General features: G+C 35.1%; 1 protein-coding gene across 5 annotated transcripts; it reads left to right on the top strand.

The window, feature by feature from the left end:
* Positions 1–1,375: 1,375 nt before the first annotated feature.
* On the top strand, positions 1,376–27,800 carry LOC128207963 (pleckstrin homology domain-containing family D member 1-like). 5 transcript variants are annotated; one of them, XR_008256790.1, is made up of 15 exons: positions 1,376–1,583; positions 6,668–6,761; positions 7,155–7,244; positions 7,539–7,615; positions 8,763–8,854; positions 9,152–9,204; positions 9,612–9,706; positions 11,745–11,838; positions 12,191–12,363; positions 14,810–14,900; positions 15,891–15,932; positions 16,190–16,340; positions 17,028–17,162; positions 21,165–26,613; positions 26,646–27,800. XR_008256790.1 is itself a non-coding variant. In XM_052911191.1 (15 exons), exons 1-14 carry the CDS (start codon positions 1,435–1,437, stop codon positions 19,517–19,519), a joined length of 1,359 nt encoding a protein of 452 aa, XP_052767151.1. In that variant the 5' UTR covers positions 1,376–1,434; the 3' UTR covers positions 19,520–19,521; positions 21,165–21,302. The 5 variants fall into 5 exon arrangements, 4 of the variants coding, with proteins under 4 accessions (XP_052767151.1, XP_052767150.1, XP_052767152.1 ...); XM_052911191.1 differs by lacking the exon at positions 26,646–27,800 and adding an exon at positions 19,497–19,521 and having other exon boundaries at positions 21,165–21,302; XM_052911190.1 differs by lacking the exon at positions 26,646–27,800 and adding an exon at positions 17,374–17,505 and having other exon boundaries at positions 21,165–21,276.
* Positions 27,801–27,869: the final 69 nt, after the last annotated feature.

Genomic DNA, 27,869 nt, shown 5'->3' on the forward strand with positions numbered 1-27,869 from the left:
AAAATGTTTCATTCGTGTGTCACACCAGTCATGGACTACTGCTCTTCTGCCTGGGGCTTAAATAGTACCAGCACTTGGACAACGTACAGCACATGGCAATGCGATACTTCCTATGCGTCCACAGGTTCATCCCAATTCTTGCCATGGTCGGAGACACGGGCTGGCCTCCGAACACCTACCGGCAATGGCGATCAATGATTCGAATGTGGCACAGACTTATCCTGATGAGCGATGATAGAATAACCAAGAAAGTGTTTGATGTTAAATATGCTACGCATAGCATTGTAAATAATTGGTCCTATGAAGCCAAACAAGTGAAGAACACTTTAGGTCTAAATGACTACTTCGAATCTAAATAGATTGTATGATTTTAAGTTTGATGACCATCTTAATATATAGACTATTGAAGGTAGAAAACTGCATCAGACTCAACTTGTGCAAAAATGAAATATTGTGTCAGTTCTGATTTGGAACTTTTCCCCTCAGAATAGAAACCGGTCGGCTCCTAGGCGAACCTATAGATCGAAGACTTTGTAGGTTCTGTGAACGTGCGACTATTGAAGATGAAAAACATTTTTGTTCGATTGCAATCTATACAATGACTTGAAAAATATACACTATAGTGATATTTTCAACCAGGACAATGGCTTGAATGGTAATGAAAGACTTGTTCATTTAATGTCAAAGTATCCACGTCAGTGACATGTGACTGGCTAACTTGACTTCTAGTAAGTGCCTGTTTGGTTAAAAAAAATATTTTGTACATATGGATTGAAAAAACAACAAAAACTTATTACTCATGATATACCAGTTTAATGTTAAAACACTGTAATTTCAACTTTTGCTATTGCTTCTCATACCTTATTTGTGATTTCAAAAATTAATATATGTCTGTTTTACATAAGTATGCATCTTTAATCCGAATAATGGTAAACTTTCTGATTGATGACTTATAGGCCCATAAGGCCGGTGTTATCCGCTTGTATTTTATATACTAAGAATCTGTACTTTGTATGTATACACAAGTCACAATAATAAACAATTAACTTACTTACTTATTTGTATTAAACAGGCGCCGGTAAACACAATGAGAGCGGTTTTGAAAATAACAGTGGTCTAGATAAATTACCTATGGGACCAATAATTAGAATTAATTAATCATACTTTCTGATTAATATATCAGACTATAAATACGGATCGTTTTTTACGTTTGAATATTTTTTCAAGATCCGTATTTAGTGTTTAAGGTAAAAGCGTACAGAAATTCACCAGTGTACTGTGTAACCAAAATATACAATACGGATGTGTTTAAAGTAACCGAGTGCTACTAATGCGATGTAAACGCTTGATTTACTAAACAATCGTTTGCCTGACATCAGTTATTCGTCAACCCGGAAGAAAACAGAAATAACTAAAAATGATGGCCTAGATGTAATGTTCTGTGATAAATTGTTTGGAACAGGAAATGGAATTGATATGAACGGTATGCCAGAAAATTCGGGACTTACAGTCGACTGGAAGAGTCGTCTGCAAATTCATGGAACATTGTTGAAAAGATCAGCACAGTCAAAATGGCTAAGAAGGTATATAATTTGTATTTATAAATCTCGTTGAGATTTCAATGAAATAGAAGAAGAAAGTGTGATATCGTCATAGACTGTTGTTGTTAATGTAGTTGTCCTGTATTAACTTGGCCATAACTAAAAAAAAACATGTTCAACAGTTCAATATATTCAAGTGAAACGGGTTCACATGCATGTTGCCACAAGCTCAAATATAGCAAGGCTGATAATACTTTAAAACAATCAAAATAGAGATACATGTTGGTTTTGAAGATATAAAATATAATCGAGGACTGCCACTGATCTTAATTTTTATAAAGAAGTGCTTGTTTCAATGAAATGCTCTTAAAAGTAGAGCACTCAAAAAGATTCCTGCAGAAGACTGATTAATGAAGATACATGAAAAAAATATATTGCAGGCGAAAGGCCTAATTTTATGAGCCAAATGGGAAGCCTCTTGAACTTTGGCATGTATGCGATATTTACATGTTTTTTTTAGATGCAATAGAATTTTACTCGGCTAATGTAGAATTTCTGTGGTGCTATATGAACTAAATCCCCTGGGGATATCACATGTACAGTACACTCCTTGCGAAACTACCACTTTTCGTTTAACTTAGCATGTTTTTGTCATCTTGGACACGAAATGCAATTTTACACTATCTGCTATCCTATGTGTTTTCACTCTCTCACCCACAAAGGCCGATCAGTGGACCCAAGAACTACCATCACTGCATTACTCGGAGGTGTTAACACCGCGAAACTCCCCCAAAAAAACAATACTAATCTCCTTCAGTATCTAATTGTGATTAATTTATTTGAATACTTTTCTCTCATTGTGTTGTTTCAATGTTTTTCAGACTCACTTGCTTATAATATGACTGGTAATCCTTTAACGGTGCACACTATAGGTTGATGTCCATTTTTTATCCAGTTTCAATTCGTTATTAAATTGATCTTGTTTTACTTTAAGTCCCAGTATCTTAAAGTAATGTAAACTTACTGTTTTTATGTACATTCAATTAACATTTTATAACCTTTCTGACATTTTTAACCTTCAGTATGATAAAAAAAATGCATTTCTCGCAATAACAAACATGACACAAAACGCACAGAAGTCTAAATTTAGTGCGCAATATGTCACTACAAACTTTGCATATTACTTGACTTCCACAGTGCCCAAAATACTTTATTGCTGTATATACTGATAATTTAACATTCATTTACTAAGAACAGTGTGTGTATACCACGTGATGAATTGCATCATAAATGCTACGTTGGAAGGCAATATCTTGCTTCGAATGAAGGGTTTAAACAAAGATAACTTCACTATTTCTTCACCATTTTAAATGAAACATAGCGCAGTCTACACCGCTTACAGAGACCCGCCTTCGGTCTTTTACCAGAGTTTGATTGAGAGTTTAGTTTCTTAAAACACTTCGACAAATCTTTTCAAAATACGGCCGTCTGACGGAGCACTGTCAAAATATTATTTTGGAAACAGGTTTGTCGAAGTGTTTGATGAAACTAATCACCTTATCATATTTCGGTAATAAAACGAAGGCTGTGCTCTTTAAGCGGCATAGACTGCCCTTTGTTGCATTTAAAATGGTGTAGTAAAAGAAAATTTATCTTTGATTTAAGTCTTTATTTTAAGCAAAAATTGCCTTCCGACGTAGCATATAAAAATTATGACGTAATTTATCACGTGGTATACACACACTGAAGAAGTAATGGTTTAAAAAAAAAAAATATATATATATACTGTTACTTTCATAAAACATTTCAACTGAAAGCTAAATTATATTTATTTGAAGAAAGGGAAGGTATTACAACAATATATTCACAGATTAAATCAGCATTTTTTAAACCCTTGAACAAATGTTACCTTTTAACTTTTATATTGTAGTAATTAACAATGCAATGATTGAATGAAATTATTATTTTGAATGCAGAAAATCAAATGATATGTATCACAACTTCAAAAATTATGACAGGAAAATATTCACACTTACATGGTACTCAAAACTGTAACAATTTTAAACAAACAAACATATGCTTTGGTGTAATATTTTAATTGTGTGGATATCAACAGGCAATTTATGATGCTGATGAAGGTTAATGTTAAAACTTCAAATATGAGTTTAAAGGTAAATTGATAGCCGAACAAAATATAGATGTACTTTTATGTAGTATGTTTTCTTTCTTTTTTTACAAGGAAAAACAAACAGATCTGAGGATGATTGACTGTTTTTTATAAACAAAATTACTTCAAATGTAATCATTTAATTTCAAGAATAGCAATATATTAGCAATGCATAGAAACTGTAGTTCAGCTTTGAGGTCAATAAAACAACACCATCACCAGCGCTACCGGCAATATACCATCCGTAAAAAATGAGCATCTTTGCTAAACTGGTCATATTTAAGCGAGGAAAGTGGGTTACGTATGTACTCAGCGGATGTCCTCAATGTTTTGTAAAACCCTTGGAGTGACCGAAGAAAGTGGTAGTTCTGTGAGGAGTATACTGTATGTAGGAATGAGGTCACAAATAATCAACTGCATATTTATTTATTTATTTATTGTTAACTTGCTGTTTTCTAATTCATTTTATAATAAGAAAACAAAATAGATAAAAATATTCAGAATGATGAGCATACTAAAGTTCATTTACCTGGTGTTTACCTGAAAACACTAAGTTTAACTCTTAAAATTGTTTCTAGATCAACAGTTAACTATTTGATGAGTAATGCAGTTTGTAATTTTGATTTAATTGCTATTAAACACTTTATTTATAAATAATGATTTATTTGTTTCAATCATTAATGAACCCATAACATTACTTTTAACTTAATTTCAATATAATTCATGGTTCTCATTTTCACCCTTTTAGAGGCTTCAACTGGTAATTATTGTAAGACGCTGAATGTTTTGCCAAAGTGGTGTGAGGGGAGCATATAGGAGACTTTTTTAACAGCAAAATGTGTGGTTTGTTTGCATCCCCAAGAAAAGTGAAGAATTTGGTCCTAATTTCAACACTTATCCACAATTATCTTTACAGAATGATTGTGGTTGTGAAAGGAAGTTGAAGGTTTCTGAGTTAATCATTAACTGAAAATATTGTAACAAAACAGTTAAATTGGCCTTCAAATACCACAAAATTGGGCATTTTACATCTGATTTCAGTTGAAATAGGAGCAAATATACAAACTGTAAAAACTTGATGTGTATATATAATGTACACTTTGTTTATTTATCAGAAAGTAAATACCCTTCAATGATACTAAGGCCATAACAAAATAACATTTAGGTTGATGGAGCTATCAGAGAACTACTTTTTTTGCAGTGGATTCCTTAAATTTTGTAAAAAAACCCAATGTGATTAAAGATATTTTTTGAAGAATTTACTCAGAATTTCTACATGTAAGCTAGGTTGGCACTTAGGAACATAAAGTTGAAGTTGTCAATTTTTTCCAATGTAAGGCAGAACAAATTAAGTTATATATATGATGATTTATAAAAAAATATAATATTGGAGATTTTCTTCTTTTTACTCCTTGATTTATTAACTCTCATATCCGAAAAGACAACTTTAAACGTACAGAACCTTTTGGTACATTTTCTTCTCATTCTGAAATAATTGAAGCTAATTTCTTTAAAAGTAAGCAATATTTAAGCGTGTCAGTTTTTTTAGATCTGATGATACAATGTGTATTTATCATGGAGAAAATTGCTAACTGTGGACAAGACAATTTTTGTGTTGCATTTTACATCCTGTCTTTGAAAAGTTATTGCCAGTATCATTGTTTTTGTTATATATCTCCAGTCATTTATTTGAACTTTTTAGCCTTGGAAATAACGTGTTTTATGTCAAATTTGATGATTTCTGTTTATATTTTTGAAGCATTTCATATTTATAAATGAAAAAAGCTTACCAGGGTAAATATATAACATCGAAGGGTTTTTATATTTAAGTGTGTTTCTTAACTTGAAGTTGTCGTATGTATTTGGAACATGATAAATATGAAGCACTTGGTACATTAGGTCGGTATCTTCAAAACAATAACTATGGTAAATTAACCAATTCTTCATATGATATAACATTGAATTTGGCCATTCTTTACTTTTTCAGAAGCTGGTGTAAAAAAAATATGAATATCAATTAACAAAAAAAAAATTGTGTGATTTAGGACAAAGCAATGGAAATAGACAGTAATTACTGATACTGTGTGAGATACTGAATATGCATAACATGGGAAAAGCAAAAAAATGCATGTGATCTTGGCTGAGGCGATAGCTCGACTTAGTGCTTGTTGTGTATACTTTCAATAAATAGAGTTGTGGGTGCAATTGTAACTTGTCAATTTTGCTCTTGAAGTTTAAAAAAAATGAACAGCCACAATTGATGGTCATCTAGTGCTTACAGTAAGGTGACCATAATATTATACTATAATTAGTGGTGTATCTGTCCATGGTCAGTGTAATTTGACCCGTGATATCAATACTGGACATGATTGATTAATGTGTCACTGTGTGTCAATGTTTGCCTGTCATATCAGTTCCCCACAACTCCATTTACATACTCATTAATACTTTGAGTTTATTTGTTTACAACTAACTAAAACTAGTGCACTGAAAGAAACAAAATAAGCATTTTTAATGTAATTTGTTGTTAATTCCTTCGTTACTTTGCCAACTTCCCCCCTCCCCTCCTTCATTACATAGCATTTAACCTTTGAGGACTTTATTTGCACAATCACGAAATTTGTTTATAAAACTGACAGATCGTTTTTCTATGACAACTGATTAAACTAATGTATAAATGGTAAAATGAGAATGGCCTTATGGGAATGAAAGACATCTGGAATCCAATAAATGTGTTTGTGGCATGCACCAATGCAGCGGCTGACACCAGCTAGTACTTGTCTACCAGACTCGTATTTCCCCAGTAGTTCATTTATAAAAAGAACAGCAACATGCACAATATATTCTAATTCCATTTTCCAAACTTCATGACTAAGTTAATTCATTGCATTAGTACTTTAATGCATTGTATGGATTCATGTGCACACAACAGTACCAATATATTTGCTGCTTGCTTCAGGCTGTTTATTGTGCGGGATGGCTGGCTGCTGTACTATCCAGAGACAGAACGAAAGGACATGATTCGCAGGAATTTCTTTAACATTCACCCCAAGGTATGGTCTGGAAGATATTGTATTACAGATGAAAGTACAATGGTTATATTTGGCCATAATTGGGATCTGTGCCAGTAATTTGTCCACTGAGATTAAACCAGTAGAGATTGGTACATCTGGTTATTGTCTTCATATTGACAGCTACTCCTAAATCTCCTTCACATTGCGAGTGTGTGTTCTCCTAGGTTAGCCTATTTCCTTTAATAATAGGCACTAATTCCAGAAATGTATTGTTTATTGGTGAAAGTGAAAGCATGAAGACTGTATCAGTTGTTGAATAGCACACATTTCTACCACTCCACATGCTTGTGAAAATTAAGATGAATTAAACACAAACCTTATAAAATGTTTAATGAATATTACACATTACAATTTGTTTGTCTGTATTTTCAGGCAGCCGTTCCGCTGGGGGAGTGTGTGATCTCACCAAGCAACGAGCAGGGACAAAACTTTGCTTTTACCATCTTGTCAGATGATATTGAGGTAACCTCCATTTTCAATCTGAATTGTAATGTTCAAACAAGTTGCAATCTCATCAAACATTAGCTATTTCCTTATGTATAAGCATTTCCTTATGTATAAGCATGTAATTATTTCAGATCCTGTGAACTAAATTAAATTAAAAGTGTACTTAATGAATGGATATGATAACAAAGATAATACAAGTGGTCAGTGTGTAGCATGAAAGAAAATTGTTGGGTCAGTAAATATTACTTTCTTTTTTTTTCTTTCTATTACCTATGTAATTATAATGAATGTTTCTTTTGTATCTTCTAGGGTGGGCTCACATTGGCAGCTGAGAGTGAGTTTGAGAGAGAAAAATGGCTAGCAGTTCTGGAAAAATCCAAACGAATGTAAGCTTTCAATAATTCATTAGTGGTATGCATTAATTTATTCAACACTTGTATATTTTGTATTACTGAAAAAAAAATTCTCATTTCATAATGATATTAATTTGCAGTTTATATTTTATTAAATCATAACAATTTGCATTGACTGTTATCATTTTTAAAATGCTTTTTTCAGTAAGTTAGATTAAATTCGCTCTTTAGAGCTGAAAGACGAGAGAGATGTACAAGGTCTGTTTTGAGCTCACCTGAGCAAAAAGTGCTCAGTTTTAGCTTTTATATTATGGTGAGTGTCGGTCTGTCCTCATCATTTGTCTGTCATCAACATTTTCCTTCAATCAACTTCTCCTCCTAAACCATTGGGACAATTTAAAAAACAACAACAACAGGAATGTTCTTTGAGTGGTCCCCTTCCAGATTTCTTCAATAAGAGTTGTTCCTTGCAGAACTCTGGTTGCCATGGCAACTCAAAAGGATTTATTTTTTTCTCAAAAAGGGATTGCCTGATTTCCAAATAATTTTACAGAAATGTTCCTTTGGTGATCCAGTATCAAATTCCTTCACCCTGTGTGGATTTGTAAAAAAGCCTGGCTGCCAGGGGGCGGGTTTCTTTTCTCTCTATGGAAAATTTTGGAAATCCCCTGGCTCGATTTGATATAATTTCACAGAAATGTTCCTTAGGTGACCCTCTATCAATAATCCTCACCCCATGTTGATTCTTAAAAAGACATGGCCATCTGGGATGGGGCTAATTTTCACTATATGTCTGTATGTAAAACTTTGAAAATTATCTCTTTAGAAACTTTTGGCTCGATTTAAAAATAATTAGGACCCTCTATCAAATTTCTTCACCCCATGTTGATTCATAAAAAAACATGATTGCCAGGAGCGGGGCTAGTTACCACTTAATGTTTTTATGGGAAACTTTTCTTCATAAACCATAGACCGATTTAAAAATTATTTCACAGAAATATTCCTGAGGTGACCATATATCAAATTCCTTCTCCCCATTGTGATTCATAAAAAACATTGTTGCCAGGATTGAACATCTTTTCACTATATGTTTATATGGAAAACTTATGGAAAATAATCTCTTCAGAAACCATTGTGACATTTCCATGACATTCTACGCCTTTATGCCATTTACCTACAGCACATGGGCAAATCAGCAGCTTTCCAATGACATGATTCGGCAGCTAGAGGAACATGGTCAAGTGATGGCCAAACAACGACAGGACTACTTTGGTATGCTTGCCTGTCATACATACTGACTAATTTAGAACAGTTTACAACTGCTTATCATTTCCATCTTCATTATAAGCTTAATACTGAATTGGGTTGTGATTGCATTCTGATAGAAGTTAATTTTGAAAGAATAAAATCATGTCGGAAGGTGGATGTCAGATTTACACACATTTATATCATTACGATGTCGGCGTTATAAAATAACATCTTTATATATATAATTTTTTATATATAACTAGTGTAATGACTTTAAATGTGACAGCATAAATGACAAGATTCCCTCGACATGTATTTCAGACCGTCTACAGTCTGAAGTACAGGAGCTGGCTGGTGAGAAGGAGAGGACCTGGGTAAGTCAGCATTAAATATGTCTGTGTTAAACAGCTATCTTGAGCTGCATGATCAGCTCAAAGAGTACAGGAAAGAAAATGTAAGATCCTTGCACTTTCTTGTCAAACAATTGTTTAACTCTGGTATTACCTTGCCTGTTTTAAAAATAGAAAATCCTAGGGGTTGTAATAGCCTTGATGTAGTCATTCCATGTTGACATGGTTGGCTTGCTAAAACTTAAATGTTGGCCAATACTTAAAAAAGATATTAGCATAAAACTTGGTACACAATTTAACTTTGGCTAAATACCCATGAGTAGATGGTACCTTACCTCTAAAATGTTTGTTAAGGTATCAACTCAGTAACATGGCTAGTTGTCACTCTTTGGCGTTGTAATTAAATCCTCATGTGTTTTGCATGCCTGCAGGAGTTGGAGCGTCTGAACGAGGAGCTGGAGAAGGAGAAGGAGAGGATGGAGGCATTCAATGTTGAGATGAGGGACGAGTATGAAAAGGTCAAAGGGTGAGTTTTCAATGTTAAGATGTGGGACGAGTATGGCAAGGTCAACTGTGAGTGTTCAATGTTGAGATGAGGGACGAGTATGACAAGGTCAAGGGTGAGTTTTCAATTTTGAGATGAGGGACGAGTATGACAAGGTCAAGGGTGAGTTTTCAATTTTGAGATGAGGGACAAGTATGACAAGGTCAAGGGTGAGTTTTCAATTTTGAGATGTGGGACGAGTATGGCAAGGTCAAGGGTGAGTTTTCAATGTTATGATGAGGGACGAGTATGACAAGGTCAAGGGTGAGTTTTCAATGTTATGATGAGGGACGAGTATGACAAGGTCAAGGGTGAGTTTTCAATGTTATGATGAGGGACGAGTATGGCAAGGTCAAGGGTGAGTTTTCAATGTTATGATGAGGGACGAGTATGACAAGGTCAAGGGTGAGTTTTCAATGTTGAGATGAAGAACGAGTACGACGAGGTCAAGGGTGAGTGTTCAATGTTGAGATGAAGGAGGAGTATGACGAGGTCAAGGTTGAGTGTTCAATGTTGAAATGAAGGATGAGTACGACAAGGTCAAGGGTGAGTGTTCAATGTTGAGATGAAGGAGGAGTATGACAAGGTCAAGGGTGAGTGTTCAATGTTGAGATGAAGGATGAGTATGACATGGTCAAGGGGTGAGAGTTCAATGTTGAGATGAAGGACGAGTATGACAAGGTCAAGGGTGAGTGTTCAATGTTGAGATGAAGGAGGAGTATGACATGGTCAAGGGTTGAGAGTTCAATGTTGAGATGAAGGAGGAGTATGACATGGTCAAGGGGTGAGAGTTCAATGTTGAGATGAAGGACGAGTATGACATGGTCAAGGGGTGAGAGTTCAATGTTGAGATGAAGGACGAGTATGACAAGGTCAAGGGTGAGTATTCAATGTTGAGATGAAGGAGGAGTTTGACAAGGTCAAGGGTGAGTGTTCAATGTTGTGATGAGGGACGAGTTTGACAAGGTCAAGGGTGAGTGTTCAATGTTGAGATGAAGGAGGAGTATGACAAGGTTAAGGGGTGAGAGTTCAATGTTGAGATGAAGGAGGAGTATGACAAGGTTAAGGGGTGAGAGTTCAATGTTGAGATGAAGGAGGAGCATGACAAGGTTAAGAGGTGAGAGTTCAATATTGAGATGAAGGAGGAGTATGACAAGGTTAAGGGGTGAGAGTTCAATGTTGAGATGAAGGAGGAGTATGACAAGGTTAAGGGGTGAGAGTTCAATGTTGAGATGAAGGAGGAGTTTGACAAGGTTAAGGGGTGAGAGTTCAATGTTGAGATGAAGGAGGAGTTTGACAAGGTTAAGGGGTGAGAGTTCAATGTTGAGATGAAGGAGGAGTTTGACAAGGTTAAGGGGTGAGAGTTCAATGTTGAGATGAAGGAGGAGTATGACAAGGTTAAGGGTGAGTGTTCAATGTTGAGATGAAGGACGAGAATGACATGGTCAAGGGTGAGTGTTCACTGTTGAGATAAAGGAGGAGTATTGCAAGGTCAAGGGTGAGTGTTCAATGTTGAGATGAAGGACGAGTTTGACAAGGTCAAGGGTGAGTGTTCAATGTTGAGATGAGGGACAAGTATGACAAGGTCAAAGGTGAGTTTTCAATTTTGAGATGAGGGACAAGTATGACAAGGTCAAAGGTGAGTGTTCAATGTTGAGATGAGGGACAAGTATGACAAGGTCAAGGGGTGAGTGTTCAATGTTGAGATGAGGGACAAGTATGACAAGGTCAAGGGGTGAGTGTTCAATGTTGAGATGAAGGACGAGTTTGACAAGGTCAAGGGTGAGTGTTCAATGTTGAGATGAGGGACGAGTATGACAAGGTTAAGGGTGAGTGTTCAGAGTGAAATGTGAGATTTCATTCATATAACTTAATACAATTTTGATGCTCATGAGCATGAGGCAGAAATGGGGATTTAAATAACATATTGATCAGAGGAAAATTGAAAACCTTGTGTTTTCCACTATTGGTTCGAAATTAAAAACCCGACATATGCATACATATTTGCCTTTTTGCACAGCGAGTTGGAGGAAATGGTGGGATTGATGCGGACCCTGGACACAGAACACACTGAACTTCTACAGCAGCTTGATACACAGGAGTCTGATCTTGAGGTACATGGGGACAATGTAGTACAATTATTATGTTTGACCTTGTTATCATTAAACCAGTCACAATGTTGTGTAAAATTGACATAACCAAAACTTATGCGAAGCTCATTATCATTCAGTATTATTTTAAATTACATCAATCTTTTCTTCGAATGTTAAGCAAATACAATGGGTCTAAAACACTGTACAAGTTTATGGAAACCTCAACTAGGACTGTATTAATAATGTGTCATAAACAAAATTTGAAATAGTTCATTTTTGAAAAATGATCAAATAAAACTTGTATAGGTGTTTTAAACATAAGAAATTGTATAAAGTTGTTATAATTCAGGCTGTTTTTAATATCATTAAATAGGGTCTTGCTAAAGAGAAAGAAAATATAATGGCCACCCTGAAGCATGCAGAGACCGTGACAGAGCAGCTATCCCAGGAGAAGAGAGAGACAGAGGAGAAAATGAGGAGCAAACTTGCCTTCATAGAACAGCAGACCTCACACTTGCTACAGGAAAAGGCAGAGGCTGAGATGAGGTATATGCAGCATTTGTGAACAGTTGTTTAGGGAGTAAACTTGCCTTCATAGAACAGCAGATGTCACACTTGCTACAGGAGAAGGCAGAGACTGAGATGAGGTACTTGTAGCAGTTGTGAACAGTAGTTTGGGGAGTAAACTTGCCTTCATAGAACAGCAGACCTCACACTTGCTACAGGAGAAGGCAGAGGCTGAGTTGAGGTACTTGTAGCAGTTGTAAACAGTAGTTTGGGGAGTAAACTTGCCTTCATAGAACAGCAGACCTCACACTTGCTAAAGGAGAAGGCGACACACTTGCTACAGGAGAAGGCAGAGACTGAGATAAGGTACTTGTAGCGGCTGTGAACAGTAGTTTGGGGAGTAAACTTGCCTTCATAGAACAGCAGATGCCACACTTGCTACAGGAGAAGGCAGAGGCTGAGATGAGGTACTTGTAGCAGTTGTGAACAGTAGTTTGGGGAGTAAACTTGCCTTCATAGAACAGCAGACATCACACTTGCTACAGGCGAAGGCAGAGGCTGAGATGAGGTTTGTGTAGCATTTGTGAATGGCAGTGTAGGGAGTAAACTTGCCTTCATAGAACAGCAGACATCACATTTGCTACAGGAGAAGGCAGAGACTGAGATGAGGTATGTATAGCAGTTCTGAATGGCAGTGTAGCTTGTAAACTTGCTGACAAAAACACACTGATCTCATCGTTTTTGCAGGTAAAAGCCAATCTAAATGTGTTGATTGTGACAGAGAGTGATATAAGGGACAGGCTTGTTCAAGACCATCTTTGGTCAGTGCTCCAGCTAGCCCGTTTTTCAATGGCGCAGCGCCCGTGCCCCTTTTCTGACCGCTCTGCCCTTTTTTTGAGTAGTGCCCTTTTCACAAATGCTCTAATAGCACCAATTATCCTGTTAGTGCCCTTTTTACTATTGAAATCATTGCAAAAGATTGGCAGCCCTTAATCCGCTGTTATAACTGAGACAAATTACGTAATACTTATGACAATTCAGTGTTCCCGCTAGGTGTCACCATGCCCACATTGACTGCTGAAAATATGCCGCACTGCCCTTTCATCTTCCAATGTGCCTTGTCCAAGTCATCTGACAGCTAATTGTGTATATGTGTAGTGAGCAGACGACCTGTGTATTCATAATCGGTCATCTTTTAATCCAATAATTAAGAAGAGCCAAATAGGGAAACATCGGTAGGAGGCGGAGCTATTGAATGTCAGCCAATCAGAATATACATTGAGAATTCGTTCATTCAATGATGAAAGTTCGTAAAATGCGATAGAAAATGCGAAGGGATGGTGAAAAAAAGTTGTCAAGCACAATTAAATCTTTTAAAATAATTGTTAATTATATTGTACAGACGAGACTCGCCATTTAAACATTGTTGATTTGAAGCAGACAGTCACTGCCGAATTAAACATAACAAGGTGGCGCTAACACAATCAAATACGTCACTTTTTCAGTAAATGTTTTGAAAGCTTACTTGTAAAATATTTATGATGAAAATTTCTTTGTTTTCCACAAATATATGTTGATGCTTTATGTAGCTTTTACCTATCATGTCTACGATCATATCAAAAATCGCCGAAACCGCCATTTTGTCAGAACGAACTTCGGAGTTAATTTATCGATGTTCTATGTTTTATAAGTGATTTTTTAAGCAAGGGCAGTGATTTTTATTGTCATTTTATTCTAAAACATTAGCATATTAAACATTATTTTACCAAAGACAATTAAATAACAGCCAGGCTGAATGTAACATTCGTACCCAATCCAGATCGTACCAAACTAAGATTCGTCCCCTACATATTTTTTTTTTTGTGTATTTATTTATTTGATAGCTTCAAATCTTTAACTGTCTTTGTTTCTTTCTTTATTTTACATGTTTTTTTTTTTGAGAAATATGTGACATTGCACTAAAGAAGATTCCAGACAAGTACAATCATACTACCACAGACAAATTTTAATTTTGATATTCAAATACACCCTTCTAAATTTTGAGAAAACAACACAATTTTGTTCAAGTCTGGAAATCATGGAAAATGATTTAAATTGAGTACGGTATGAAAACAAAACAAATTATAGGGGGAGACCCCCCCCCCCAAAAAAAAAACCCCAAAAAACAACAACTTGTGACAGGGGTGGACCCCTCCCCCAATTGCCCCTACATGACTCATGTAGCTTGCCCTTTTCAAAACTCCACCCTGCCCTTTTCAAATCCTGGCTGGAGCACTGTTGGTTATACAGTATTTATATACTAATGTGTTGGGTGATTGATGGGGTAGCAGATGTTAAACAATTCAGACATCTGTTGAAATTCCGCCACAATGAAACTTGACTTGAATATTGATGCGTGATCTGGTCTTGTGTATGAAGCATAATTCTTGTTCACAGACATCTAACTTTAGTACCATATTCTTTCAGAATTAACTTTCCCTTTCAGACTGGAGAATAACAAGCAGCATGCTAAGGAGCTAGAACAAGAGAAGGAAATGTACAACGAACAAGCTCAGGAACTACAGGCCACCATCAAGGTAAGAACTACAGGCCATCATCAAGGTAAGAACTACAGGCCACCATCAAGGTTGGAACTACAGGCAACCATCAAGTCAGGAACTACAGGCAACCATCAAGTCAGGAACTACAGGCAACCATCAAGGTAGGAACTATAAGCAACCATCAAGTCAGAAACTAAAGGCCACCATCAAGTCAGGAACTACAGGCTACCATCAAGTCAGGAACTACAGGCAACCATCAAGGTAGGAACTACAGGCAACCATCAAGTCAGAAACTACAGGCCACCATCAAGTCAAGAACTATAGGCCACCATCAAGTCAGGAACTACAGGCCACCATCAAGGTAGGAACTACAGGCAACCATCAAGTCAGGAACTACAGGCAACCATCAAGTCAGGAACTACAGGCAACCATCCATCAAGGTTGGAACTAAAAGCAACCATCAAGTTAGGAACTACAGGCAACCATCAAGGTAGGAACTACAGGCCACCATCAAGGTAGGAACTACAGGCAACCATCAAGGTAGGAACTACAACCATCCATCAAGGTAGGAACTACAGGCCACCATCAAGGTAGGAACTACAAGCAACCATCAAGCTAGGAACTACAGGCAACCATCAAGTTAGGAACTACAGGCAATCATCAAGGTAGGAACTACAGGCCACCATAAAGGTAAGAACTACAGGCCAACATCATGGTAGGAACTACAGGCCACCATTAAGATTAGAACTACAGGCCCTTATGATTTTTTGTCAGCATGAGAAATAGGAATTGCCTTTAACTGAAAAATTTCGAGTCATGAGTAGCTTGTATTGCAGCTACACTCATGAAACATAATTGGAAGTTTGGTGAGCATGGGAAATTGTTCACTTAGGGTTTTGTTTGACAAATTGTGAATATTTAAAACAAGACATACCACCACTCCCATTAACAGGTGGTATTCATCACTCCTGTCATAGCTCATGTTTTACCATGCAGGTATTAATTGAGATACTTCATTCATTTCAGGACCTCAAGGTACAAAAAGAGATGACAGAAGCTGAGCTTAAGGTATTGCCATTTTTAAACAGGGCTGACATTTTTGCAACAAAAAGGCATACTTAAATAAATTCATTTTCAGGGTCTAAAATAAACATATGTATATATATGTATGTATGTGACAGCAAATGTGGAATCAAACTTTTCTGCTGTAGATAAATGGAATTGTATATTCATTAATCATTTTACTGGTTTTTCAGTGACAAACATTTACTTGGAACATATATGCCACATAAAACTTTAATACTTATTTGTTTTCCTATCTTCAGGATGAGATTCTCGCACGTTTGGAAGCAGAGCGGCGGCTGCGAGAGGCAGAGAGCTCACTCCACCATCTCGGCCGTGCTGTTGAGAATGAGACCCCCAATATAGGTTCAGAGGTCAAGGAACAGATGGTCGTCAATGTCAACAAACTCAGAGGTTTGTATTTGGGCCTGAAAAGCTACATTAAACACAGCCTCATTTTAGTTTTTATAGCTTGAAAGCTTTTTTGATGTTAGGCAGAAATTCCGTAGATATCAGCTGCTTACACATAACGTAACAAAACAGCAACTTTTCTCATCTCAAATCTTGTTCAATCCTAGGAGGGAGAGCCAACAGCGATTTAAACTGTATGCATTTTCCTCATCCCAAAACTTCATTATCTTAACTGAGAGTGCCGACAGAGTTGTATAACATGCATTAATTTATCTTCTCAAAACTGGTAACGGCTTGGTGTAGAAACTCTTGCAAGTGTTTTTCCATTTATTTTTTGAAATTTGGTTTGGGAATAGGGTTATCTGCAACATTACAAGCACATTTTATTGCATTGAAAACTCTTTTTTTTATTCTGGATTGATACAAGCAAAAAAAGGTGCCCATTTTATTATATGGTACCGGTAGTAGTTTTCACGTTAATATTTGCCCAGTTTCGAGGAGCAAAAAATTTTGTACAATGCTTTAAACAATCAGGTCTTGAAGAGAAAAAGATAATGTTTTATTACATAAAGGCGTTTACTGTAAACATTGAGCCTGTGTCAAACATATGTGGAAAAATAAATATTTTTACCATTGTTTAATGTAAGTATTTCCTAGAACATTATTTATCAAAACAGTTTTTACTTACAGGGTTTTTTGAGAACCTGGCCCAGGAGGCAAAGGTTGATCCTGACAAGCCGGTAGTGATGAAGAACGCCATCCATGCTCGTAAAACTATCATGCGCAAAAATAGGACAAGAAAGTTTGAGCGCAGAAAATCCAGCAGTAAGTAACTCTTCATATAATGAGCTGCTGATATTAATCAGATCTGAGTTGGTGCTTTGCTGTTTTATTCTTTAACTAAAAGTGTTCTTCAGTAAACTATTTTTTTGTACATTGTTTGATCATAAACATACAATTTTATATCTACCGTAATTGTAGATTAACTGTTTCCTTAATTTACCTAACATAACATTCTTAATCAAATATCACTCAGGTGAAACTGTGTCATCACATGACACATTACATGATCCGTCAATGGAGCAGTCACATGATCAGTCACATGATACATGCTCATGTGACCAGTCCCCAGACAAGGGAGGCTACTCCTGTATAGTATCATGAAAGTGTGAGTCAGGAATGTGCATCATGTTAGAGGTTGTCTGTGTTTGCATTTGTCATTTAATTGCGTAAATTATTTTCATTTATGTAAGGACCTATAGATAACATAACATTTAGAACATAGAACATCTTTGCTTATGTTGTCATTTATATAGCGAAAATATTCTGTAAATTTCAGAAAGCACTAGTGACTTACTAGTATGCTGTTGGGAGAATATGTGACCCTATAGGTCTTTAGCAATATGATATTTTTAGTTTAAATAGTTAATTTGAAATGCTTGTTAAGTCATTATAAATATGCATGTGATATTCTTATTTCAAAGTCTTATATATGTTTTAAAATGATCATATACAAGTAATTACAAACATTTGTCACATCAAAATAAAACCTTTGATGCAATGAAGCCCTTCTCTGAATGGTCTCTTTAAAAACAGTTGACCGTTGATTTGATAGCTTGTGAAAACTATTTTAGGTTCTCTAAATGCTCCGAGCAACCCAAGTCTGATAGACCTGATGCAGAGCAGTGTTCTGTCTATGTAACACTGGGTAATCATGTGACCACAAGCCATACATGTAGTTTCTTATGAGTGTATATCTGCCAGCCACCATATTGTACTTTTATCCATCAATATTGTGCCCCAGATGCAAAGCCTTTTTTCACTACCAGTTCATGTTTCATTTCATGTTTAGAAAAAAGACACAGCATTACTTGAGCAATTTCACAATGCAGTAGATAATTGGGCCGCATTAGTGTTCACTGAAGCAAAAACAGACACTGTCAAAACATTTATGAGATACTTAAATTTTTATTCCATGCTTCTATAATTGTTGCTTTTAGTGTTTGTTTCCATTTTGACTCGATCAAAACTTGCATTTACCTTAAACATTTCTGTAAAGTTATGTCATGAGTTACTGCCCCTTACAGAACGGTCCATAATTGACCTGGCTAATCACTGGGAGGAGAATAGTATGTAGTTTATAATGTTACTGGCTGAAAAGGTCAGAAAAATGGACATGTCATGGCAAATTTTGTCTTATGTGACAGTTTCTTCAATTAATAAGTATTTTCAAAACATTTATTGAGAGAATACGTAATACTGCTAGTCTGCCCTAATACTATTGTTCTTGGACATTCACTTTCAAATGCGGTACATGGCATTCATTTTCAAATTCAACTTATGACATGGCCATTTAAAACATTGAAACCAACATGATTATATATCATACAAATATCTTTTTAACATTTTCTTTAAAAATAACAGACCAGTATTCTTCTCTTCGAATGGGATGGAAGTTCTGTCTCATGTATAAAGGATTTAATTCATATTAAGTTGTTGGTTTTATATTTACTGTTCCATTAATTTTGATCTAATAATTTTCTGTCAAAGTAGTAGCAAGAAGATGTCACATCTGGCCACAATTTCATTAAACATCTTATTAAGCATAACAAGCGCAATCAAAATACGAAAAAATAATTTTACACAATGAAAATATAGTTAATTGTGATTATCATTAAAATGATTTCCATTAATGGTCTTCAAATTCTTCAAAAGAAGAATATTATAAAACAAAATTGGTTAGCTTAGCTAAATCCAGTTTTAAGTGACTTAAATTGTTTAAGAAATTGGGCCTTGATATATACATGTTCTAAATTTTAGAACCATTTTATATTACAGGTGTGCTACTAGTTTGACATGATTGCATGTTTTATTATTTATTTAAATATTTTAATGTTCTTTTTCTTATGCATGCACAAACTAGAACAAAAATATTGTTTATATATTTGAAATTAAGGTACATGAATAACAAGTCATATTTTTGAAACAAAGGTACATTACTTTTTTGTTTTAATGAAAGAATTGTAACAACGATTATGGCAAATTCCCCATATGATTTCCAACTCTGCTGGAACCTAATGTCTCAGACTTAATATAAAAGTGTATGATAAGCCCCGTACATGAAAGCTCTAACATGACACTCTGGTATTTCCCACCCAGTGACGGGCCCGATCTTTGTGTGATGGTAAGTAAGGTAAAGCATGTTTAACCAGCAACCACTGCGGTACTCCGGGGGTATCTTGTGTTTCCTTGGCGCCAAATATCTGCTGAAATAATATACCGTGTACCAGTTTTGTCACCGGCTTTATTTTCCTGCACTCTTTTCTTTGATGTGGTTTAAAAATAATGGCACCACTTTTCAACAGTAACTTTTCCTTTGAATAAAATCAAATGTGCTACTAATGTACGTATATGTTTAACAGATATAAAGCTGTGTTCACCTATTCATTTTAGAGAGAATTGCTTAAAAGGTCGATATACACACATGTAAATTAATTACTAGATTTTCATTCATTCATGTAAAAAAAATACAATTTAGGGTGGTGGAGGGGGGGGGGGGTGACATTTGATGACTGTTTCTTCATTGAATATGACTGTTCATGCCCTTTCTTATTGCATATGGGACCATATACATGTGTTTCCAGACAATCCACAAACAGGATTGTAACTATTCTCTTTTTTCACATGTGAATGTCATGCATCGACACTGTAGGAATTAATAAATGCCATTCCCTTATAGTACTGGACCGATATGCAAATACAGACTCTAGTTCAATAGTTTTATTTGAGTCAAGCAAATTAAAGGGGCAGTGAAAAATCAGAGGGCAGGCGGGTTGAAAATCTAGCAATTAATTTATAGTCGCCTTAGTTGTAATCTAAGAACATTTTGTTTCTTCATTATTTCCTTTCTAAACACCCCCTAGGCTGTACCTCAGTGAAAAATAAGGACTCTTGTATGGAAAAAAGTTTGATAGAACTATTAGAGAAATGAACATTACAAAACACAAGATACCTGTTACAACCCCATCTATCTTTCTTTGTAGTATTTAGTGTAGATAATTATGTTGTGACTGAAATTGTTATGTTCGTCCAGTAGTGTATATCGATGAGAGCTGTTGTTGTTTTTCAGCGTCTTAATATTTTAAAACATTGGGCATGCATGACTGTGATGATAAGTGGTTAATATTTAATCATGTCTCTTCATATTTTAAACACAGTTCTTGCATGTAAGTGGATTTAAGATACTTCTCAGTTCTGTCAATTTTGATATTTAATTTGGTGTTGTGGACTTGTGGTGTGTGTGTGATAGTTCTGGTCCTTTATGGTGATTGTTTTATGTTTTGTGTAAATCTTGTAACAAACTATGTACATACTATAAGACTGAATAAGTTAGAAAGTACTGCATATTTTTAATGCAGTTTATATCCTTTTTAACATATTTATGTCAATTTTCTGTATGGCCCTCTGCATATATTAAAATCAAAATGTGGGGTCTCTTCCTTATCAAATGCTTCATGTATCTCTAGGAGAGGCAAAATCAGCATATTTTAACATGCTTTACATTATTATAAATATGCGCATACCAGTCATAATTTGTAGACATCAATGTCTGTTTATACTAATCATATCTGTTTTAAGTATTGTTTCAAACTTGTGAACAAAAATATCTTCAAAGTGTGTGCAGTTTGATCTTGAACATTGTCATCTATAAAAGTAGCTTATCAATAAAGTTGTTTATAGTTTCACCAAAAATCATGAGAGATTACTTTACAAGGCAATGAAGGTTAATGCATAATTATTAACAAAACTTAACTCTATCATTTGCAGGTATGCGAGCGAAGTCGATGAACATGGACGATGTGGACCTTCGTGGCGGGACGAGAACAAGTCCACGTCGTGCCCAGTCTACATTTGTTCGCAGCGGGTCACGAGATGATGGAGATGACACCTCTGCCCCGACTCTCGCTCCCCTGCCTACCCTCACTGAAACCCTTACAGAACACTTTTGAAACCCCACTCCTGCTCTCAATGACCAACACATAAGAAAATGTTTTAACTAAATGTCTTATTCATGTCAAATTTATAATTGCCAGTGTTCAGCTTTATTTAATTCAATGCACATCTTCTATTAATCACCATTGAATGAACGGATTTAGTAATTGTACGTAGTTTAGCTTCTTTCATGCTCTACCACAGCACTACTCAATAATCAGACTGTGATTTTGAATTATTGAAATTAAATGCCTATTTCCAGGACTGCTTATGATTTTATGCCAGATTTTTGATACTGCATTAATTCTAGCATATCAGGTAATCAAGAAATGTAGTGAAGTTATTAAATGTTTTAATTTATATTTAAATTCAATTAGTACAAAGTGTTGAACTTCTTAAACAGACTGAACAATGATTGATGTTGATTATTAAAACCTGCACAATGTATTGACTAGACATATTGCCTGTAGTCAGTCAATATATTTGCAAAAAACTGTTATATAAAAGTACATGTATATCATGTCATTGCAATCATCATCAGGTATATTTTTGTACTGAACTACTTGGAGTTCTCGCTTGTTTTTACAGTGTGATCATATGATGTGGCATCGAAGCTGAATTCAATTGTGTTTGTTGTCTGGTCCTAAATCGTCTGCATAATCTCCATGTGCTGGGCACATGATTTCTGTCTTCTACGTCAGGTGGTTTATGACACTCCCTATAGTGGTACGACATGCAAGTTAGTGCATATACCCATGTCAATTATCGATTTAATTGGAAATTAAGGTCATGAAAGAAGACCCTGATCAAAGATATAGATAGGCGAAGCCATTGAATACCAATTCAGAATTTTGCAAACTGTGAAAACACCCAAGAAGGTGCGTATATTTAGTAAAAAAAATCAATGTAATTGATTTAATATTTCATTAAAGAAAAAAATTGAATACTGACACTCAACACGCACATCATGTAAACCTGGAGACTTTCATGAATAGCACACGTTACAGCACGTGTTTCTGTCATTTGATTCATAAAAAACAATGAATTGATTTGGTTCATTTTTTGTTAATGGCAGATATAATATATTAACAAAGCAATAATAGTATGATTTACAGTGAGTTTGGTATTTATATATACCACTGTATACTGCAACCTCTGTAAAGAATATACTATGTTCTTAATTAAGGCAATTGAAAAATTTAATTAAGGGTGTATATTTTGTGGAATCTTGATTTCGTGGATCACCCAACCCATGAAAACCATGAACCTTAATGTCCCACAAACATTAATGATTTCACAGTATATAGTGACAAAGAATACTGGTTTGTGTTAAAAACAACAAAATATTAAACATATACATGATAAATCAAATATCACAATTGGGGTCAAAACACAGTATTTACTAAACATGTATATACTAACTTAAAATGATAAACATGAGGATTAAGTTGTGTTGTTGTTTTTTTTTTCAATTTAAAAAGACTGTTCAAGACTTGATCTTCAGTGACCATTTCCAGAATATCCTCTTTTTATAGGATAGGTTTAAAAAATGTGTTTTTTTTCGGTATTGAATTAAATCTTACTTTTAAGTAATAGACAGACGGACAAGTTTATTATTGTGAACATGTATAACTTAGTTTTGACAAAATACAATATGTATCATTATTTGTAATATTAACATTGTCACAATGATAGATGGTTTTATCATAGTTATCGGATCAATTTTGTTGTTTTGATTTTTAAAAACTTGTATGTGATTTGATATGGACCAACTTGTTATAAGGAAACTTGATGTTTCTTGTACATATTAATACAGGTTGTTATAATGTTTGAAATTTTTTTCTTGAATCTTTAAAAAATTCCCTTTGTTTGCAATTTTAGATCATTTTCTTTTGACCATTAGAATTAGAATAATATAACTTAGGTTATTAGTATTCATGATAAGTTAAACTTTCTCTAAGATGGTTTTCTTTGATTGCATTTTCATAATAAAGGGTAGATCTGTTAAAAATAGTTTCAATTTTTTTCTATAACATTTTTGTATTTCTTTCTATAACATTTTTGTTTTCTGATTTATTTTCGAGCATCATTTCATTAAGTAGCGTTTTAAGAGTTCTGGAAGAGTGCTGCACCCTGCCCTTTTTGGGTAGCGCACATCTGCCCTTAGGGGGACCAGTATGGACACCCTTTTGCATAAGAGAATTAACTGTTTAGAATAATCAAATTGTTCTTTTGTTTTGATTAAACTTATGATAATAAATACATGCAAACATAATACATATATATATATATATGGCATATAAAGCTTGAACCTACTTCGATTAAACACAGATCCTAATACTTCATGTCAAAATCACTATATCTAAATTCTTCACATCCCCATACAACGTGCCATTGTCTCCCTTGGCACCCTGTCCCTCTTGTGCAGCACCCTGCCCATGTTAAAACCTGCCTTAAATGCTTCATTTAAGTTAACTACACAGTTACATAGCTAAACTGTCATTGTTTTTTCATAATTGCACTTATGAATGATTTTATTATTTTGTTTATGTTTTAGAGTTTATTTTTTTAACAAGCATCTCTAATAGTGCCATGTACAGTATATATTGCAAGATAATTATGTTTGTATGATACACATGTATTATGTTCATGTGAATTATTCCTGATTTTGTCTCAGCTTTTTTGTTTTAATGATATCAGCATTTTCTACTTATATACATGTAGTATACCAGTGTTTTGTTTCTGACATATCCCTGTTTTATTTTGTGTTTACCCTGATTGTCCTCATTAAAATACTTACTGAACATTTTATATGGTCAAATGACTGACTTTCAAAATATGTGATGCTAAATACAGTCTTATGTTCTTTTTTATGCACGCACAGGGCATCTTTGAGATTAGCTGTTTTCCTTTTAAAAAATGCTTAGATAAAGTAGTTCACCATCATGATCTGTGCTGAAAGCAAATCTGATCTATTCCATTTAAGTCATTAGGACTTGCCTGACTCTAGGAGATGTATCTGTTTCGCCTCAGACTTCCATTTATGATAGAATTATTTCTTCTACTTGATGCATTTTGTCTTCTAAAACGTGTTTTATTCAGCTCCTATATATTTGATCTATTTGTACAAATGTTTGGCAACATGCATGTACCTTCTTCTCATTTTAGAAGGCTATTGTATTATTTATGTGCAGTTTTCTGAATATATAATTTGTGTTCATTTGGAAAGCCTTTTCAATCATTGAGCAGGAATGCTGTATTCATATTACCGGTAGTTAGTTATAGTTACAGCACCCACAACTCAAGTTTTTGCTATTATACTAGAGCGCTTTAGTAGTTACAGCACCCACAACTCACCTGTTGCAACTATACTAGAGCGCATTAGTACTTACAGTGCTTAAGTAGTTACAGCACCCACAACTCAAGTTTTTGCTATTATACTAGAGCGCTTTAGTAGTTACAGCACCCACAACTCAAGCTATTGCAACTATACTAAAGCGCATTAGTACTTACAGTGCTTAAGTAGTTACAGCACCCACAACTCAAGTTTTTGCGACTATACTAGAGCGCTTTAGTAGTTACAGCACCCACAACTCAAGTTTTTGCGACTATACTAGAGCGCTTTAGTAGTTACAGCACCCACAACTCAAGTTTTTGCGACTATACTAGAGCGCTTTAGTAGTTACAGCACCCACAACTCAAGTTTTTGCGACTATACTAGAGCGCTTTAGTAGTTACAGCACCCACAACTCAAGTTTTTGCGACTATACTAGAGCGCTTTAGTAGTTACAGCACCCACAACTCAAGTTTTTGCGATTATACTAGAGCGCTTTAGTAGTTACAGCACCCACAACTTAGGCTATTGAGACTATGCTAGAGCGCTTTAGTTATTACAGTGCTTTAATAGTTACAGCACCCACAAATCAAGTTATCCAGATTTTACTAGAGTGCTTTAGTAGTTACAGCACCTACAACTCAAGCTATTGAGACAATACTAGAGTGCTTTAGGGCGAGTGAATAGTTTCATTCCCGAGGGTTGGAGGTGATGTAACTGTTTTGTACCATCATGTCAAGGATAACGTTCAATAGGTAATATGCAGTTTAAGTGAATCGTGCTGTTATTTATCCACACAGCAGTTATTGAATGGTAATGCCCATTCTACTTGTAACCGTCCCGATATGTATGATAATGTGTGGACGAAATAAAGAAAACACTCACAAGGTGTTACAAGAACTGATGTATAATGAACGGCATACACTAACAAATCATGCAGATGAATTTAGCATGTGAGAGTCATTATAACGATTGTTTAAGGATTTTGTAGACATATTAATAAATCTAATCCTAATGTTATTGTTGTTTAAATAAAACTTAGTAAAGCTTATGTCATAAGTGTTAAATTTAATGGCTGAATCAATTTGTGTTACTTTTATAATGGCTAAAACAATATGTGTTACCTTTTTGATACTAGAGTAACTATGTTCTGTAATTTTGATAAGTGTGCATTTTTATATATATTGATTATACCCATGTTCATGTACATGAAAGGTACAATAATGATTTTGTTGTTGTACATTACATTTAGATTTACAATTATTTATTTCATCTTTTCATCGAAGCCCATTCCCTGAGTAAACTGCAGAAAACATATCTCCATTTTATATAAGCTTTTTTTTAGGTCCATATTTAGTGTATATCGCAACAAACAGCTCCCTTTAAGACTACCAATGTGTGGAGACAGTCTTGATAGTTAAGCCCATGAAGATATCAGTGGCGAGCGATCCTGTTCACAGCAAACTCAGCAATGACATTATCCAGGAGTATCAATGTTATGATGCCCAAGATTTAATGGGTCTTATTGTGGCCTCGCACTCTGGTCATCAATACTGATTGCACCCATTTAAAGTTAAAAAATACTGACCGATAATTTTTTTAACGATGTTCCAGTCAAGCGCATATCAAATGCTTTATATGGTATTTTACTTGGGCTATGCCTTTTCGCCTGTCCCTTGTCAGTTGCTGATGGTTTGTTTCTCAGTCGGGCATATGTCAGATGCTTATGGTCTCTAACTTATGACATGCCAGGTGCTTATGGTCTTGTAAGTTTGGGCATGCCAGATGCTTATGGTCTCGTAAGTTTGGGCATGTCAGGTGCTTATGGTCTTGTAAGTTTTGGACATGCCAGATGCTTATGGTCTCGTAAGTTAGGACATGCCAGGTGCTTATGGTCTTGTAAGTTTGGGCATGTCAGATGCTTATGGTCTCTAACTTATGACTTGCCAGGTGCTTATGGTCTCTAACTTATGACATGCCAGGTGCTTATGGTCTCTAACTTATGACATGCCAGGTGCTTATGGTCTTGTAAGTTTGGACATGCCAGATGCTTATGGTCTCGTAAGTTTGGGCATGCCAGATGCTTATGGTCTCGTAAGATCGGGCATGCTAGATGATTATGTTCTCGTAAGTTGGGCATCCCAAATGCTTATGGTCTCGTAAGTTTGGGCAAGTCTGATGCAGATGCTTATGGTGTCGTAAGTTCGGGCATGCCAGATGATAAAAATCTTTGTATTTAAAACTTCACTCTAGTTGTAACAGCTCATTTTAATGGGCACCCGACTTCCTGCCAGGAGCAGCCTGTAGTTAACAATATATTGATAGCACAAATTGTACCCTCCTTGCAATGGATATTTCTACTATTACGATATTCAGATTCTTCCTTATCGATAAATACTGGTTTATTTCAAAATCTGACTGGGTAACAAGTAAACATAAGCTATATTGTGTTCATATATTCGTTTATTTGGGGTAATAAGAATTTTCTATTGTGTAATGTTAACAGTCAATGTCGTGTTCACATTTTTTTACTCATAGAAAGACAGTACATAAGTGATATGGAAGGACAAATTGACCCTATGGCAAAACAAATACAAGAATAACCAAGCTCTAGAATTCATGAGACATGATATTTTGCTGACAAAAGATTGTTATTTTCTTGTTGTTGTGCTTGGTTTTATCCAGTCTAGGCTAAGGTTAATACTGTGAGGAAGATCTCTTTGTTAATTACAAGATATGATTTTGATTTGATCTTAAGTTCTTTTCTGATAGACCCCTTCCTTCATTTTATTGTATTGCTATTGAAATCAAGGATTTTCTGGTTGGTTTGCTTTGTTTAATCTGGACTTGTCTGTGGTCATTTCTGTGAGGAAGATCAAGCATAACTTGGTACACTTGTATGCTTTTTTGTTATAAAAGTCAACTAATTATATGTTCCATGTGAAGGAAGTTAACTTACTCTTTATTTTACTGCAACTTGGTAATAGTAACATAACTTATTTTTGTTCATAATTGTATGTTGTGATCTGACATCAGAAAATCATGTATGGTTATTATGATTTATACACCTATGTTACATCACTATTTGTTATCTTTGTTTTGCTATTTAGCAATGTAATAATAAAGTCATGAAATTATTATACAAACTTCTTTTTATAACTGTGTTCCATCACCACCACACTTAAGTATTGTCTGAAATGAAAATA

Source organism: Mya arenaria, chromosome 11 (genome assembly GCF_026914265.1).
Source record: "Mya arenaria isolate MELC-2E11 chromosome 11, ASM2691426v1".
Taxonomy (NCBI): Eukaryota; Metazoa; Mollusca; class Bivalvia; order Myida; family Myidae; genus Mya; species Mya arenaria.